The sequence below is a fragment of the Semicossyphus pulcher genome, unplaced genomic scaffold (assembly GCF_022749685.1).
Source record: "Semicossyphus pulcher isolate SPU_LCO1_2020_fin unplaced genomic scaffold, fSemPul1.0.p SCAF_4, whole genome shotgun sequence".
In the NCBI taxonomy this organism is placed as follows: domain Eukaryota; kingdom Metazoa; phylum Chordata; class Actinopteri; order Labriformes; family Labridae; genus Semicossyphus; species Semicossyphus pulcher.
The window spans coordinates 6,828,691-6,847,226 of NW_027211715.1; the positions used below are offsets into that span (position 1 = coordinate 6,828,691).

General features: G+C 40.7%; 2 protein-coding genes across 2 annotated transcripts; both read right to left on the minus strand.

Moving 5' to 3' along the window:
• Nucleotides 1-775: 775 nt before the first annotated feature.
• Nucleotides 776-1,660, minus strand: znf648 (zinc finger protein 648). Its single transcript, XM_069679802.1, has one exon. It carries the CDS (start codon nt 1,658-1,660, stop codon nt 776-778), a length of 885 nt encoding a protein of 294 aa, XP_069535903.1.
• A 13,855-nt stretch (nt 1,661-15,515) lies between these two features.
• Nucleotides 15,516-18,310, minus strand: glulb (glutamate-ammonia ligase (glutamine synthase) b). Its single transcript, XM_069679480.1, has 7 exons — nt 18,226-18,310; nt 17,450-17,632; nt 17,186-17,347; nt 16,954-17,100; nt 16,739-16,866; nt 16,435-16,634; nt 15,516-16,324 (listed from the first exon to the last, which is right to left on the minus strand). Exons 2-7 carry the CDS (start codon nt 17,613-17,615, stop codon nt 16,006-16,008), a joined length of 1,122 nt encoding a protein of 373 aa, XP_069535581.1. The 5' UTR covers nt 17,616-17,632; nt 18,226-18,310; the 3' UTR covers nt 15,516-16,005.
• Nucleotides 18,311-18,536: the final 226 nt, after the last annotated feature.

Below are 18,536 nucleotides of genomic sequence, written 5' to 3' on the forward strand. Positions count from 1 at the left end.
CAGCTTTTGCTGCTTGTGCGTAAAGAAATAGTGCATCAAAACTCACTGAATGATGACAGCCTACACCTGAGAATATGTCAGTTAGGATAGTGAAATATTATGTGTGTGACAAGCATTGATAGGAACATTAAACTATCCCTCCTTCTGGACCTCTCATAAAATGCTGATTTTCAAAGCTGTCATGTATGCATGTGTGCTAATATCACTGATACTAAAGTTAGGTATTTTAATCTTTGTGTAAATATAAATTCAGGGTGAGGAAGTGATGAGCCTTCTGAAATGCAATGCTCAGTGCCATCAATATTTGAAGTGGGTCAGCATGTCCCACCATGGCCATCAGATTCAAAATATCCCAGGCATGCTGTTATATCACTAGTGGATATTCATCACGATAAATTGCCTACATTTCCTAAATACAAAGTGGCAATGTTGTAAAAGTAATTAACTGCATTTGTAATCTTAATGCTCTGCGTATGCTGTGTCAGATCCAGTGCCAATGCTGTGCTGGTGGTAATTTGTATCCTACAACATTCTCATGGGAACCCAGCACCATGGGGAAAGACAGGGTGTGCGTAACAAGTTTTAAAACTCATAAGGCATATGCATCATAAATACATACCTTAATATAAATAAACTGGTGCCCTGTGACATTGATTGGATCCGACATGTCTGGAACTGAATAGCTGAAATAATTAAATTTATATATATCTCTACAAACTAAGTGAGTAGTGCTAGCACAGTGGTGGGTATGAACAGTACCTGTCTTTAAACAGATTCACACACCCTTTTCCTTGTGGCTCAGCATATGCTGTGCAAGCTTTGTTGCACATTGGAAAGATTTGTCACACTCCACGCAGACAAAGATCCTTCCTGCACAGGTTTGCTCCTGGTGAAGCTTCAATGTGGCCAGGTGGCAGAAGTTCTTGCTGCAGCCTGTGCAGTTGTGAGGTTTCTCTTTACTGTGGATGTACTGGTGGCGAACAAGGCGGGAGGCCATGGCAAACGCCACGCCGCACTCTGTACACTTATAAGGCCGGTCTCCACTGTGAATGGCCTCATGCTCCACCAAATTGGAGGACTTTGTGAAACACTTGGAGCACACAGAGCAGACATACGGACGCACACCTGTGTGGATCTTCTGGTGCTCTGCCATACGACTTGCCAGAGCAAAGGTCTTCCCACAGTCGGGGCAGGAGAAGGGCCTCTCTCCCAGGTGCTTACGCTCATGTCGCTTCAGGGAGAGGGGTTTATTGAAGGTCTTGCCACAGTGCTTGCATGGGAAAGGTTTGTCGTTGGTATGCATGTTTCGCTCGTGCTTTCGCAGGTCAGAGGAGCGAATGAAATCCTTCCCACAGGTGTCACAGACGTAGGGCTTTTCACCCGTGTGAGTGCGGATATGCTTGCGGTAATCTGAGGACCAGATATAGGTCTTGACACAGAAGGGGCAGTGATATGGTCTTTCTCCTGTGTGCAGGCGCTTGTGCTGCTGCAGTGTGCCCTGATGAGAGTAAGCCTTGCCACATATATCACACACGTGCGGCTTGAGGCCACTGTGGGTTTGTAAATGACTTTGCAGGTTGCAGAATTTCTTGAAAGCCCAGTGGCAGTGTTTGCATTTGAAGGGACGCTCTTCTGTGTCAACTCCACTACGTTTTTTCATCGCCACCAAAAGTCGAGGGATCTTGCTGTCTTCACACTTCTTAAGTGATTTCTTAACAGGACTACTATTTACATTCTTCTTTTTGACCTTGTTCCCACCTCCACCTGGAGAATTATCTTCAACATTTCTCTCTTTGAGTTTGGATGCTCTCTGTTTGACTGGGGCATCACTTTGTATCTTATGGATCTTGAGATATTTAGAGCAGTTTCGCTCCTTTTGTGCAACATCCAAGATAACTTTATTAGATCCATATATTTCACTGTTTTCAGTATATTTTGTGCATTGTAACAACTCTCCACGGCTGTGGTCCTTGTCAACTTCAAGTCCTAATTCCTCTCCTGGTGAAAGCTCAGCAAACTTCTCCACGAGAGACCAGTTTGGTGTTTGAGGGTTCAGATAAAGGATTCCAGTGTCACTGCTCTCAGAAAGTGAGTTTACACAAATGCCACCAAATGATGACATAGTCTTCCCATTGTTGGTGTTAATTAAGAGCTGTCCATCTGGGGGAGAAGGAATGACACAATTCCTTTCTTGATGTTTTCTTTTGCTTTTTCTGTCAGACATCACTGGAGGGATTTTATCAGTCATGGTCACTTCTGAATAGGGGCATGAAATCTGTACAGGGAACTCCTGATGCTATGTGTCCTCAAAAATCCCTGAAAAATTAAATACAATTTTAAAAGCAGTTTTTAAATCATTACCATTAAACCTTTTAAATATCACCATACATGCCTGCTTGGAACTACCTTTCTGCATTCGCCAGCATCACATGCTTCACATAACCTTGCAACTAACCTCTCAAACGTCGACGTAGGTTAACCCATAGATTTAAGCGTATCTCTTCATATAAACAGAAAACCCACTAAGTACACCTGAGAAATTAAAAATATTTTACTGAGGTAGGTCTACTTACCCTGCGGTCTCCTCCCTAGCAGGTCTGGTCCAGGAGATGCCAGAAAGATATGCTGGCCCCCCGGGTCTGGTATAACTTCTATGGGAGATGTCCGGTGGTGTTTACAGGCGGGGTTTGGCAGCAGCCCTCTCAGGGTAAGCATCTATCCTGCTAGTCAGCAACAGCAATGATATCCTTACAGCTTGTCTCAGCTTACATTTCACTGACTTAGCCTACCACCCGTTTGTATATAGCCTGTTGAGTAAGTTACACGGCCAATATCAAAGGTTGAGAGTTTCACATTTCCTTTAAGACGTTAAAAAACAGATAATGTACCGTTTTGTTAGCGTAAGTCAGGTAGTGTTTTATTCAAGCCTAGTATACTAACTTGTAGGTTAAATTACTTTGCCACAGCTGTTAATTGAGTTTCTTGTATTCCTGACAGCTCTTTAATTGTTTTAAAGGCTTATAAAAGCGAAGTTTCAAATCAACAGTTTTTAAAAAAGCAGGAAGAAACGTGTGGTCTTCCGCCCCGTCGGCGTTATGAGTTTGGCTGCGCTTTTATATTTTAATTAACTGCCAGGTTATGAGGTCACATAAAAATTGGGCTAAATTCATGCTAGGCTAACATAATAATGCTTTAATTGTTCATCGAGTCTGAAGCTTTTAATGTCAGGAATGTATCACTTTGCGACAAAAGTCAGTTTTTGAAGTCAGTATTACACTAATAATGCGTTTCAATTTACAGAAATGGTATATGAACTTTCAATTCTATTTTAAATCCATGTGTATCTTCCTAAAAAGGCCTCAAGATGTCGCTGTTTACTTGTTAATTTTATGACCACATAAACAACAGACTGGAAAATTCTTCAGACAAAGAAAAAAAACTCTTATCTAAAAGCACATCTTACTGAAGTCATGTGTATCGCTCAACAAGAACAGATTGTTCTCATACCATTTGAAGAGTGTAAAAAAGGATGTTTTTCCGTTTCTTTGTCTCTATTGTTTCTCTTTTCAGGAAAACAGATGGACATAATTTTGAATAACCCTTTTTTGATAGAGGGCAAAATGTATGTGTCCAGAATATAAGCTTGAAAGCCCTGAAAGCAGAATGGATTCCAAGAACATTATGTCCTGCTGTTCTTAGACGATAAATAAGTTGCAATTCAGTTTTCTGTCAGTAGGTGACCTCGTATACTTTTCCTATTGATGGTTTGTAAACCATTCAAACTCATGTTGGAGGCATTTACTGGGGATGTCGGTATTTGTAAGCATAAACCTATGTTGGTTTATATTTAACGTTTACTACTAGGCTACTGCTTTTTTTCTTGTCTTCAGACACAACACTGGTCCTTTTTTGTACACAGCACAGACGGACAAGTTTTGAGAACGTGTTAAGTAATTGAAAGTTCTCGTGAGACTAATGTACTAATTGAATGGGCTGTACCGGTCTGCAGTGGATTTTCCCAGAAGAGCAGATTGAAATTGGACACTCAACAGATCACCTTTACAAAGCTGGGTTTAAACCAAGATGCACTTCATTTTGTTTATACGCGTATCACGTTTTGGTCTCTGTGGAGTGTCTCCTGTGTGCAGTTTTTGGGACAACACCACACACATATGTACATAGTGGAAAATTTCCAAATATGAGCTCTAAGAAATATTGCACAATGTACCTTGTGTTTGTTTATCACTTTAAGTTATGAAAAGCCATTTATGCCAGTGTGAAGAAAACATTCTGTAGGTCATGAAAAAGTGAGAACCTTTCTCTAAATAATAACTTGAGTAACAGTCATTATTTTTGAATAACGAAGTCATTATTTTGAGATAACTTTAATTAGATACTCATTTTAAGATTGCTTTTAGATTGTATTTTGGGAAACATTCCAGTTGTTTTGAGATACTAACTCTTTTTGAACTAATTTTCTCATTCGTTTGAAATACAAATATAATTATAAAAATATATAGATATATTTTTATGTAACAACAACTAATTTTTTTTGAAATACTTTGTCAAATAGTCACTATTTCGGGATACCACTCATTACTTTAAAATCGTTTCTCAGGATTTAGAGATGCTATGTTCTTATTTTAAAAGACTGAGTCATTATTTTGTGGAGCAAAATGAAGATCTTTACATTAAGGACAAAGAAGCACAGATGTGGGTTGGGTAATTGAAGATGAACTCAAGAAAAATAATTACTTCTGAAGTTATATATAACTATGCAAACGTGTGTGTTGCTTGCCATCTTGCAAGTTGCATCTTGCACTCAAAGTCCTGAACCAAAAAAAACAAAAAGGAAACATCATTTCCGGGTTGGTACTTTACCAATGGTAAACTTGTTTGTGCAGTCAAAGTGACAACACAATTCACAGCTTTCACAGTTATGTAAAACTTATGCTGGTTAGAGGAAGTTGAAATGTTCCTGACTTTGTGCCTTGGTGTTTGTCAGATTGAACCTGTCTCTGTATAGCTGCGGTGAATGTTACATAAGTGTGTTGTGGTGACGCAGTAGATTAAGCCGGATGCTGAAGCTGTACTAACAACAACTTTAAGGAGCATCACCCAGGAAGTCCCTGCTGGGATTGAAGAGTTTGCGGTTTGTTATTTTACTGGGTGTTCGTGTTTCTTCCAGACCTCCAGAGAAGGAAGTTTTTTCCCTCTTTGAGCGCCTTTAAGAAATTAAACTGCCTTAAAGGAGAAGACAAATGCACGCTTGCTTACACAAAATTTTGTGTTGTCAAATGCGTTCCATTCATTTAGTGCAACAGTATTTCTGTTCTCCCTTTCTGAACTGAAAGTAATATAGTAGGATACTAGAAGGATACTTGCAATCTGTAGGGATAATAACAGGGTTAGGCTTTACTATAAACTTGGAAACGAATCAGTACTTCATCAAAGTACAGCATATATAACTCACTGGCACACCGCTCAGAGAGAGTGCTGAGTCATTCCGCTGGTTCTTGAGTTTCATGGTGGAGTAGAGCGCCTTAATTGAGAACATACCGGACCTTGGAATTTTCCACAGAACTCTGTTTCCCTACTGTGGAAATTGTTGGATTTGTTTCGCTATGCATCGGGTTGCATAACTCGTACCCTGCCGGACATCAACACATATCGTACCACTTTAAATGCAGACTTGATGTAGTTATATAAGAGAGTATTTCCTTTCTGTGTTGCCTATTGTAGTAACTTTAAAGTAAAAGTAGTTTTATTTTGTAATAAAAACATAGTATTTTATGTTTTGTATCATTGCACCAATTGCATTGCATATTGGATGACTTCCTTTATGTCTTTATAGCTACACTTTGTGGCAAGTAGAAGTGCAGAAGGTGGACAACAAACAGAACACAATTCAGCCACAGTGACAGCATTACAAACACACATACGATCATATCTTCTGACACACAGGACAGGAAGACTGAAAAGTGGGTACTACAAGGTGTATTCAAATATATAACTGTCCCAATTATCAGATTTAATTACTGGTAATCAGTGTAAACACAAGGCCTACACCTTCACATTACTTATCAAACACGGGGTGAAGGAGAGCGCATATGTTGTGACTGTCTCTATCAGCGGCTACCAGCTTGCAGGGACACTCGGCCTCATTCTGATGTCCTTAATGACTTGCACAGTTTTTCCATATCACACGCAGGAGACCGGTAACAAGCTTGGCACTGTTAGTGACATGCAGTACTGACACCTCTTATGTGCCGTCTTAATATAGAATAGAGAACTGATACCAACGCTTCAAAGAGGACAATGCCAGTGAAGTATTACAAGTAGATTAGTGATGTCATACTTCTGAGAAGCGAGTGTTGTTGTTGTCTCCACAAGGACAGCACAGCGCTGAGAGGGCTTCAGTGTACTGGAAATTGTTATATAAAACAGGATCTTGAACCACGCGATCCTAGTTGATAGGTAGTCTCCCTTTTCAGAGTGCCACTCTGCTGCTCTCGCCTGCTGTTTGAGTCAGAAATTATAGCAACTGTGGAGGTGGGTTAAAAGGCATAATCGGAGCACTTTCTTGATTTAGCACATATGGAGACTTAAAAACTGCTTGTTGGATTTACCTCTGAGTTAAGCTGCCAAACCATCCCTCTTTGTCCTCTGTCTTTCTAAAACAGCAGTTGGACTGGTTTTGCCTACAGCTAATATTACACCTGTAGTTTCTCAGTTTACATGGATTCTTCATGTTTGCTTTCAGCCTGGCAACAGCCTTTTATTTCATCGGATCTTAATTGATATTTAAGGGCAGGACTGACCTTGCCCAAGTCTACTTGACCTTAATATGTTATTCTGCCTTAAGCAATTGAATTTGGCAAATGTGGATGGAATTATAGTTGACAAGCATCTTATTTAGTGTAATAAAGTAATAATCTCAAAGATCTCAGTTTCATTCTATTTTTGGGAGAACCTTATGGCGTTAATCAGCAATTGTCGAGTGGAGTACACTTCCCACATAACCAGACATATACGGTTGGCTCCCTTTGTCTTGGTTGTAACTCTTGATTTTCCTCGCTGACGGTCACTTTCCTTTTTACACGTTTGCCTTCATCTGAGCTTCGAATTTGTTTCTTTTTCTTTAAATTTTCACTTATTTTTGAGGTTGAGGTACAAATCGTGTTCTACTTGGTGGCATAACACAAAACAACCAAAGACTTGGAAGTCCATCCATCCATTAATTATTTACCACTTATCCTGTTCAGGGTCACGGGGGGGCTGGAGCCTATCCCAGCTGTCATTGGGTGAGAGGCGGGGTGCACCGTGGACTGATGCCAGTCAGTCACAGGGCTGTCACACAGAGAAAGACAACCTTTCACGCTCACACGGTCAAAAAAACACCCCGTGCACTGCTTGTTGGCACCTGTGTCCGACCGCACTTTAAGCTGTTTGTTGGCTCTTACTGACTTTGTTCCCTCCTGTCTTGATCGTTGCTTGTGTTGTATTAACTCTCAGATGTACGTTGCTTTAGACAAAAAGAAAATACAAATTGTCACATTGCACAGTAGTCGCACACACACACCTACGGGACGTTTTTAGAGTCATCAATTAACCTAACGAGCATGTCTTTGGATTGTGGGAGGAAGCCAAAGTACCCGGAGGGAACCCACGCACACGCAGGGTACAATTTGGAAGGCTATATTTAAAATAACTTTATGGGAAGAGTCGGAATAGAACATGGAAACAATGATAAGAACTAGAGTTGCAGGGACAGTGTTTTTTTATTTTGCTTCCCCTTGCCATCACAGAGAGGAGTTGTCTTCTTCTTGCTGCTACCTCCACACACCACATTGTAGAAGAGAACACTGGCCACTACAGACTGGTAAAACATCAGCAGCAGTTTCTTGCAGATGTTGAAGAACCCCAGCCTTCTCAGAAAGTCTTCATTAGCCGTCTTTTATTGCAATACTTCTATATTAAAAATAAAGTCTTTTGCCTCTGGGAGGGTTTTAACAGACAAAATGAAAACTTTGCAAAACCACAGGAAGTGTTTAATCATCCATCCTTCAGTTCATCCCAGGCTTTAGGGCATACAGGAACATCCCACTGTTGTCCTAGTTTTGTCATAGCACTGGGTCGCTTGCGGTACAGTTAAGTTGAGCTGTCGAGCCTAACACAAACATTAACATTGTTTACACTTTGATTGCCACTTGGACAACGAATACTTTAAATGTACACCTGATGGATCAGATCAATCATACAGTGTAACGTATACAGTTTTCCCACACTGCTGAGTGAGGTATTTTTAGGTTGTCGTACTAACGTCCGGCCCAAAGGCTCTTTGTAGCTTCTGCTCACCCTGCGCTGACTTGTGTGACCTTTGTAAAATTCCATTATCATTGTGGCTTGAGGATGGGGGTGGTGTTGCTTTCACAGTTCCTGAAGGTCTTAAAATGGGGGGGGGTTGTAAACTGCAGGATGGGATTTGACAGTGGGGGAGGAGAAAATGTTGCTTGAGGGCCGGTGAACAAAAAAGCAAAGAAAGTCCAAGTAAACAAATCAGTTATGAAAAAAATAAATCTTGCTTTGGATTACTTTTGTTAAAAATGTTTTAGTCTTTTGTATTAGCTCTGTTTGATTAATGCTGTTTCTTAATATTCAAAAAAGAAGTTAGGGGTTTACTGCTGATTAGTTTGTCCTGCAGGGCAAAGACCTGATGGTTATATGAAGTCATTTACAAAACACAGCTTTGAACCAGGCAGTGGAGTCTTTCAGACAACAGTGCTTATTTTTTTTTTTTTTACATTTTCATAAACAAAAACACATCCTCGAGCAGCATGTGCACAAAAGAGATGAAAGAGATAACTATTTGTCCTTGTTTTGTTTGGCAACTTGGCAACACTGATTTCAGCAGTTTGTGATCTGATCTAGTGAGACCAACACTGAGGTGAAAAATAGGTGAAGTTTTGACACATTTACATGTTTGCATGTGCAGGCCAGCTTACTGTGTACTCTTTTTTTAGCTTGAAACAAATGATCACCCTGACATGGATGAAACACAAAACTCTTGTGGGCGACAAAGCTAAAAATGTATTCTCCGTTTGTGTCTGTCAGTTAATGGATGGAAAACCTGATATGGCTGTAAAGCATTTCCCCTTCACATTAACTTTAAAGGCTTTCCTATTAACATGCCACCATCTCAGCTCATTTCCTGATACCAGCAGAGTATATAGTTAAAACGGTTGCACTTTGTTTAGGTTTAGGCACCAAACTATTCGGTTAGACTTGGGAAAGGCCATGGTTTCATGTTGAAATAACAAGTCAATATTTACTTTTGGTTATATACCAGATGCACACAGCAGCTTCGCCTAGCGTAGCTCAGTACTGGGGCAGAGCAAGGAGGAACACTCTTGGGAAAAAATTTGAGACTACTTTCATCTAACCGCTGATTAAGCTACCACCAGTTAGCATAGCTTAGCATAAAGACTGGAAACAGTTTTTTCTCATCCAAGTAAAAAAAAAATCATATTTCCCCAAATTTCAAACTACTTCTGTGAAGCTACAGCCATTAAACGTTTAGCTTAGCATTAAGACTGAGGTGTCATGTGGTGGATCATTCTTGTTTGGGAGTATTTGCTTCCTGGAGCCCTTGTTACAGTCTGGAGTTACTTGGAGAACAGTAGTTATTTCCCCTTTATTCCAATCTATGCTAAGCAAAGCTAAGCTAAACACATCTTGACTTAAGATTTTTATCTATCCTACAGATATGAGTGATGTTAATCTTTTTTAGCTTACTGTTAGCAAGTAAGCAATTATGCATATTTCCCCAAACTTCAAACTATGTGTTTTAGCTTAGCATAACATCAAGGCTGATTTATTGGTGGACTATTTTTCAGTTGGAAGCATTTATATCCTGGAGTCTTATTACCATTCTAAAGTTTCTAAACATCAGTGGTTGTTTAACTTGCCTACAGGATTTATATTAAGCTAAGTGAGTCGCACCTTGTCTGTAGCTTCATTTTACCCTACAGACATGATCGTGGTATTGACCTTCTCTTACAAGTGTCATCCAAAAAATCCCAGAAAGTTGAAAATACCCCTTAAAATATGAATGTACTGGATGCTGGTTTGGCTCTTTTGGTAGAGCATGCACCCCATGTGCAGAGGCAAAGTCCTTAGACGATGGGTTCTACTCTGACCCGTGGCCCTTTGGTGCATGTCATGCCCTCTCTCTTCTCCCCATATTTCCTGTCACTCTTCACTTTTCTATCTAATAAAGGCAAAAAGGCCAAAAGAAAAATCTTACAAAAAGTGAAGCTCCAGCAAAGAGACGGTGGACTATTTCTTGGTTGGGATCATTAACTACTTGGAGTCTTTTCGGAAATTGCTGAGGAGCCTTGGCTGTCACCCTTTGCCATCAGTCTTTATGCTTAGCTAAGCTAACCACCTCCTGTCAGTAGCCTGCCTGTTGCTTATTTCAGCTAAAGACTGAGGTTATGTGGTGGATCAATTCTTATTTGGGAGCATTAACCTCCTAGACTATTGTTAATAGCTAGCTAGATAGCTAGATTTCTCTTAAGATACTTGGAGTTACTTGAAGTTACCGGTCTTTATGCTGAGCAAAGCTAACCACCATCATAAAGACTGATGTGGTGGATTATATCTGATTTTAGAGCATCAACTCCCTGGACTATTGTCTGAAGTTGCTGGGCAACCAGTGGCTGTTTCCCCTTGCTTCTAGTCTTTATGTTCAGCTAAGCTAACCGCCCACATCTGGAGCTTCCTTTTTGAGAAGGAAGTATTTTTTTCTCATCTAACCCTTTGAAGAAATAAGTGCATTTTCTAAAAAATGTAGTGTATTGTGGCAATTTAAATGTGAAGAAGTAATCACTTATATAACACTCCAATGCCCTATATTGGTTTGTGCGTTTGTTTGGATAGTGTTATGTGTATCAACATGCACTGACCTTATTTGTCTGTCTGTCTTTCTGCTCTCTCATGTGTCCTATTACTGGGTCAGCTGAGGCACACGTGCGGCAGCGACAGCCAAACAAAATATTTAACACAAATTAGGACACACAAGGAATCTCCTTGTCCAAACAGTGCTGAGTTCTTTGTGCTGAATCTGGAACCAGATATGAACCCTGTTCCCCTCATCCAGTTAGAGAAAGTTTTACATTAACTTCAGAAAATCTTCTCCTAGATTAAAAAAGGATATGGTCATCTTTACTCACAAAAGTCAGGACAGTTTAAGTCTAGTCTTGATATAAGTATGTTTTATTCAAATGCTCATGACTCTCACACTTCTCACAATTTGTGGTGGTCTGATTTCAGTGCATCCTCTTTTATTCAGGGTCTCTAACCTCCATGTCTTGCTGTGCAGTTCTGCTTTCACAGCTGCTGAAGTTTCCGACCACCAGCCCAGAGGAGCCGCAGTTTTCATGTCCCCAAGGGGGGGGGGGGGGGTGTTAGACTAGACGGAAGGGGAAGGGTGGCACAGAAAACACAGCCTGTTGTCACAAGTGATAGCGGCTATAGCTGGAGCTACAGGGCCTCCAGAGTAGACGTGACTGTGCTCATGTGATGACATTAGAGCTAACCCGCCTGGGATGGTGCTTCATTTACTGATCTGACTCAAGAGACTTGATTAAGTCTAAACCTTCCAATTGAATTGCAGTTCATGTGTTTCTTTACGATGAATAGTCTGTATTGTGATGGAAAGGGCAACGTGTTATTATGAAGCGTCTTCTAATACGTTTTTGTTGTTATACATATACTTGATCTGCCTGTTATGTTATGTAATAGCCTGCCGTGGAGCCCCACCCCCGCTTCTCTTACTCACACCAGATTGCCTGAGTTAAAGCGCCATGGAAACAAGGCTCTAGGCGTAATGCTAGACCCCCTCTTTATCCAGTGTATCTTCCTAGGTTGTCTTATGTGAAACATCTATGTTAATCCTCATATTTTTGCCCATATGGCACATTCACACACTTCTACATCCCTCTTTACAGACAGTACAATGGGGTCAAATAACAAAGGATAAACTGAGGAGGGGCTCCACTCGTAATTCAATAGGACCATTTCACTTGGTTATGAAACAGTAAACATTCAGCACAATAAATGCACACACAAGGAACGGCATTGCAAGTGGACCTCCTCTTTCTCAGGCTTACCTACAATATTGCTGATAGCCATAATCAATGTAGCTTTCTGTCTCTCCATTTTAGAAGATCAAATATGACTTAATATCTGCGGTTTTGTCAGATATGTCTCTTTTCAAGTTATATTTTGTAACATTTTCTGAGCTTAGCTTGCAGACATAATTCATGGAGGCCAATGTAACATGATTTGAACATGTTCGTTTGGCAGTCAGCTCCGAGCTTGATCAGTGTTCTCAGACTGCTGTCAAAAAAATTGCTGCAAGCTACTACCCCACTAACGCTCTGTGAGTCTTTAGACATTAAAGACCATCGAGGTAAACCATGAGGAAAAACTCCAAGCTTGTACCACTAGATTATAAACCAGCTTCATTCTCAAAGATGTCAGGTTGCTAAACTCTTCCTCATGTACCCCAAAAAAGGATAGACACTTACCCACCAAAAAAGAAAAACATGCACAGCATGTATGAGCCGTTTTTCTCTTAGTGAAGCAATAATTCAAACACAAATGTCTATTGTCTCTGTACGTTTTTAACCCTTTGTCGTTTGTTGTTTTCCTCTTACTCTGAGGTCTAGGAAAAGGGCATTTCGATCCTCTGTATGCCTGTGCTAATGGCAAAATTGACAATAGTTAAAGTTACTTGAACTTGAACTTTACAAGATGTATGATATAGTACCTATACCTACATATGGGAATACACTGAAATACACTAAACTGACCAGACAAATTGTTGCAAACTTTTTGAACAGTTTCCATAATCACAATGTTACAATGTTACAACTTTATTTAGCAGACACTTTTTTCCAAAGCGACTTACATCTGAGAGTTAATACAACACAAGCAATGATCAAGACAGGAGGGAACGAAGTCAATAAGAGCCAACAAACAGCTTCAGGTACGATCGGACACTGGTGCCAACAGGCAGTGTATAGGGTGTTTTTTTTAATTATTATTATAATAATCATCATCAGCAACATCAACAACATCAGTATAGTCTTCATCATCATCATGAAAATCCTAGTCAGCATAAACTACATCCTCGATGTCATCATCAGCAATAGCATCAATATCATGAAGGTCAGAGGTGTTCATAAAGAGCTGGGTCTTTAGCTTCTTCTTAAAGGTAAAAGGGACTCTGCGGACCAAATGGAGTTTGGGGGACTACTGAGGAGAAGAGTCTAGTTAGCGACTTAGGGCCCTGTTGTGATGGGAGTACCAGGCACCTTTCATTGGCAGAGCGTAGTGGGCGGGACTTAGTGTTGACCAGGACGAGGGCATTCAGGTAGGCAGGAGCTGTTTTTGTTGCTGTTTTGTAAGCCAGCAACAGGGTTTGAATTTGATGCGAGTGGCGACTGGGAGCCAGTGGAGGGATATGAGCAGTGGAGTGACGTGCCGTTTTGGGTTGATTGAAGACCAGTCGCGCTGCTGCGTTCTGGATCATCTGCAGAGGTTTGAATGTGCATTCAGGAAAGCCTGCCAGTAGGGAGTTGCAGTAATCAATGCGTAATCACACAGGCAAAATGTATTTCTGACTACTCATAACCACATAATCAAATAGTTTATAGCAAATACATGCACATGCATCTCAATTTGTGAGTTTTTTCCTGGTTATGAAACATTCTGATGCCTCTATGTCGCCTACAAAAGCAAACCAGACAGCAAAATTGACACAAACCGAAAGTTCCTCACAGGAGCTTTAAGTTCTTGGTCATATTTTTGTACAGATTAACAACTAAAGCACGGCATGAAGTTATCCCTGTGCCCCACCAACCCCTGGCACCCATTCTTTTGGATATAAGGATCAACCTTTCCTTTGTTCCCCTTTTTTTTTGCTGTGATGCTGCAAGTCTTTCGTTAACAGTCTACAATCTTGAAACCCTAGCAGTTAGCAAGGTTCAGTGTCAATGCTCGAAGGCCACTTAGAATAGACATGGCTATTACAGAGTCTGAACGTGAGGGGAAACTCTAACTGCAGAGGGTTTCTAGGTCACACTGTCGCCTTACTGATGCCGGTCATGGCCCTTTGACAAAAATAGACCCTCAAACGTGACCGTTCAAATCTAATGTAGGCTAAACGCTTTAATAAGACATAAATCATTCAAAGACTAATTTATTCAACTTAGAACAAGTTTTGTACTTTCATTTCTGCAGGTAACATTACTTTAATGCATTGTGAACTTGTGAAATTATGCTCTTATAACTACTCTCACAAGTATGCAGCCTCTTAAGATCAAAGCAGACGTGATTTTCTCTGTGATGAAAGACTAAACTTAAGCATGTTTCATATCCTTACCAACTGAGTTTCATGCTAGACATCTAAAACACGTTTTTGAGAAAATATATGCAGGAATGCAACATATTAAACTTTCAGTAAAAAGTGAAAACGGGGGAAAAGTGGGGTCTTTTAAAATGGATAAAACTGAAAGTGAAATTAATGAAAAATCCTCATGATTTCACAGCAAACTGTGTTTTTATGTGGTCAGCCTTTTTCCAAATCCAGCGTGTAGCAATACTTTCAATATGAGAGGCACCATATGACATGTTGCAAATCCAGGGAAACCACCAGCAGACACAACTCTGACTCAGACAGTTTAAGCTACAATAAAAACAACACGGTGAGGAGTTTAAAAGGATAATACAGTACAGTTTGCATGCTACATTAAATGTGATGTGAAGGGTTTATAATCATTCTTGCATTAAGTCACTAATTATTAAATTATATTAGCTGATACATTTGTTAAAGGGGCCAAATTTGATAGAGTGAACTAAACTGTACAACCAAATGAAGTGCCATACCTCTCCATACTTTCTCCCCTTTTTTTCCACTTCTGACCTACTTCAAAAACTAGTACATAGGTTATCTGGCCATGAGTCAAAAGAACATACCAGAATGACAGTTACACACACACTGATTCGACCTTACATGACCAAAACGTGAGCAGTCTGCAGAGCCAGTGCGCTCACGTGCATGTTGTCATTGGCTGTACAGTGAAAGATAAGGGCTCCAAACGGTTGACGTCATGTTTATTAAAGTTCATAGACCCACTTGGTCTGTTTAGCAGTTTAAAGTAATAGGTCATTGAGGTTTGCTTGTGTTTTTGTTAAACAATACAGTCAACTTTAACCTTAATACTGGAAACGTTTTTCACAGATTAACAGCTGATGTTTATGTAATTATGCTGCTGTCTTACTGCCAGAGACTGATACACCGAGCCCCCCTCTCTCTGCATGTAGGACCCAATACATTTTGTTACTTTGTTTATACTATGCTATAGAAATGGAGATGCTTGCTACAGGCTTTTCAGTATTCAGCTTGAAGATAGAACCAGTCAAAAGTCAGATATAAAAATGTTAGCTTTTATTAAAGGTTTTTTTTCTTTTTCGCAAGAGACAATTACAAGTGAACAAAGCAGACATGCATTTTCTTTTAAAAAAAACATACAAAAGTTTTCTGGCTTATATAGAGACCTTATCTGTGCACAACATGATAAAAACCAGCATTGTGACAGAGGCCGAGACTGAACAAACATTCAAATGCCTTTGGGGTCCTTTGGGTCAGAGAAACCAAGATCTACAGCAAAATCCTGCTGCACTCAGTTTTCATTAGTACAAGTTAAACACATTACAATTTTATAGTTCTATACAAATGATCAGCTATCCTGACAAAATTAGTTGGCAAAAAGGCAGTGATTGTGCCAGAGGTAAAGTCTTCCTGCATACAACTGAATGCAGGAATCTCTAAATTATTTCATCCATCAGGTAAAAAAAAACATAAAGTTACAGATAAATCCATAAAGTTTTGAAGGCTAAATACAGTACTGGTCATGACAGTTGGTCTTAGACTGTTCATTTGTTATATTCTGTTGTCTGTTCTCCCTCTTCTTTAAGTAAGCACGTGCGCACCAGCGCCTCCGTGACGATGTAAGGGTTGCAGTTGGCGGACGGACGGCGGTCTTCGAAGTAGCCCTTCTTGTCTTGCCCGACCGCGCGGGGAATGCGGATGCTGGCGCCACGATTTGCTACGCCGGCAGAGAACTCATCGATGTTTGAGGTTTCATGGCGACCGGTGAGGCGCCTGGCATTGTCCAGCCCCCCTTTGGGATCGTAGGCCCGGATGTGATACATGTGTCGCTTTGCCAGCCTTTCGATCGCCTCCTCAATGACCCTGTGAAGAAAACAGAAACAGGGAATTAGGAACACGCTTGGAAATCCAGAATAATAACACATTTAGAGTACACCATTTCATACACTACAACGATGACAAATCATTCTTACTTTAGTCCGCCGTCCTCTCTCATCTCTTTTGTGCTGAAGTTGGTGTGGCAGCCGGCACCGTTCCAGTTCCCAGAGATTGGTTTGGGGTCAAATGACACGATCACACCGAAATCCTCACACACTCTGTGGAGGATGAAGCGAGCAACCCACAGGTGGTCCCCCATGTTGATACCTTCACAAGGCCCAACCTGGAACTCCCACTGGAACATGGAGACAGTATTATTAACTGATCTAACACAATTTGACTGAAAACTAAAATGCCATGAAAGTAGAATAAAAAATGTAAAAAGGAACAGGCCAATACCTGAGCTGGCATGACTTCAGCGTTGGTGCCACAGATCTGAACCCCAGCGTACAGGCAGGCTCTGTAATGGGCCTCCACTATGTCTCGTCCATAAGCCTTATCTGCTCCCACTCCACAGTAATAAGGCCCTGATCAGGTGCGAAGAAAACCCATATTAATATTCAGCAGGCTGGTATATTTCAAACAATGAGACCCGCCAGAGACATGAAACTCACCTTGTGGTCCTGGGAAGCCGTTAGAGGGCCAGCCGAAGGGATGTCCATCTGTGCCCAGGAGAGTGTACTCCTGCTCCATACCGAACCACGGGTGGTTGTTCTCCACCATGCTCATGATCTGTTTACAGGTGTGGCGCAGGTTGTTATCTGTTGGAACAATGACAGAAATTAGTGGAAAATCTTTAGACAGCTTTAACGGCACAGACTTCAGAGTTTGTTCTCAATGGTTTACCGTCTGGCTTGTGGTTGTACTTGAGCACCTCACATAGCACCAGCTTGTTGGGGTCTTTCCTGAATGGGTCCCTGAACATGGCAGCAGGGATGAGGTACATGTCGCTGTTGGAGCCCTCCGACTGGAAGGTGCTGGAGCCATCAAAGTTCCACTCCGGAAGATCTAACAGAAAACACTTGAAATCAATGATCTACTTAAAAATATCTTCAACAGTGTTTGCATTGCAAGGATGTTGGTATTGATCAATTTTTTTCTAGATCTTACCCTCAATTGTCTTGGGTTCAGAGTCCAAAGTCCTGGTCTTGCAGCGCAGCCCCTCTCCTGACCCATCTATCCAGATGTACATGGCCTGGACCTTGTCCCCCTGAGGGAGAGCCATGTACTGCTGTTTAACAGCTTTGTTCAGTTTTGAACTTGTTGAGGTGGCCATTTTCTTGACCCCAAAACCTGCAGAGGGGAGAGGACAGATGGTAAGCTTCAGAGGAGCCACTGTATCTGAATGTGCATGTAATTACTAGAGCAGATGTATGGAAAAAGCACATAAAACTGACACAAATGTTCAACGGAAAGTATGGGCAGGAAATATCAGAGCCAAGAACTGCATGATGGATTATTTTCAGTTACACAATACGTACACATGTTTCCCTTTCTTGTCTTTTAACATTTTTTCCGTTTAATTTTAACATTCTTGTCATATTTTCTCATCCATGCGTTTGTATTTAATTATTCCAGTTTTCCTCTGTGAAGCACTTGACTTAGACACTTGTTTTTTCATGTGTTCTATAGATGAGTTGACTTGTCATGACTTCATCTGTTGCTCAGACTAACCCAGTAAATATAAACTCATTCGAGACAAGAGAAGTGAAACATACACATATCATAGCATTTGCATTAGAATAAAGTCAGCAGTTAACGGTCAAAGCCACACATTGAAAACAAAGGGAAACTTGTAGCAGCAGCACACAAACAGGAAACAGTTTTCGCCTTGTAGAAATGCAAGCAGCGAAAGAAAAAAAACGTAAATGTAATAAATCTCTTACCTTATGTTAAGTATAAAAAAATATCAAAAGGTTAAAATAGTCGCTAGACGTGTCGTCTGTGTGAATGCTTCTATTGTTTTTCATTCCTGCTTCCTCTCTGCTTCCACCTTGTTTTTATAGCGCTGCTGAGCTTTAGAGCTGCCTCTGATTGGTCGAGCCGAAACGTGATCAGCCCGTGATGAGGAGATGAGCAGTCAATCGGTCACTGTGTTGAAAAACAAAGGCGGAAACCTCGCAGACAGTCCTTTATCTTTAACTTACCCTATATCAAGTCAGGTAGCGCATTTAAAGAAAACAAAAACGGGAGCATA

Bases quoted from the DNA above. Each gene is read 5' to 3' on its own strand.
- znf648 (XM_069679802.1), bottom strand. From the start codon at position 1,660: ATGAAAAAACGTAGTGGAGTTGACACAGAAGAGCGTCCCTTCAAATGC.
- glulb (XM_069679480.1), bottom strand. From the start codon at position 17,615: ATGGCCACCTCAACAAGTTCAAAACTGAACAAAGCTGTTAAACAGCAG. The intron at 17,348-17,449 runs GTAAGATCTAGA...GTTTTCTGTTAG, and splicing joins TGAACCCAAGACAATTGAGG to ATCTTCCGGAGTGGAACTTT. The intron at 16,635-16,738 runs GTATTGGCCTGT...TCCATGTTCCAG, and splicing joins CTGAAGTCATGCCAGCTCAG to TGGGAGTTCCAGGTTGGGCC.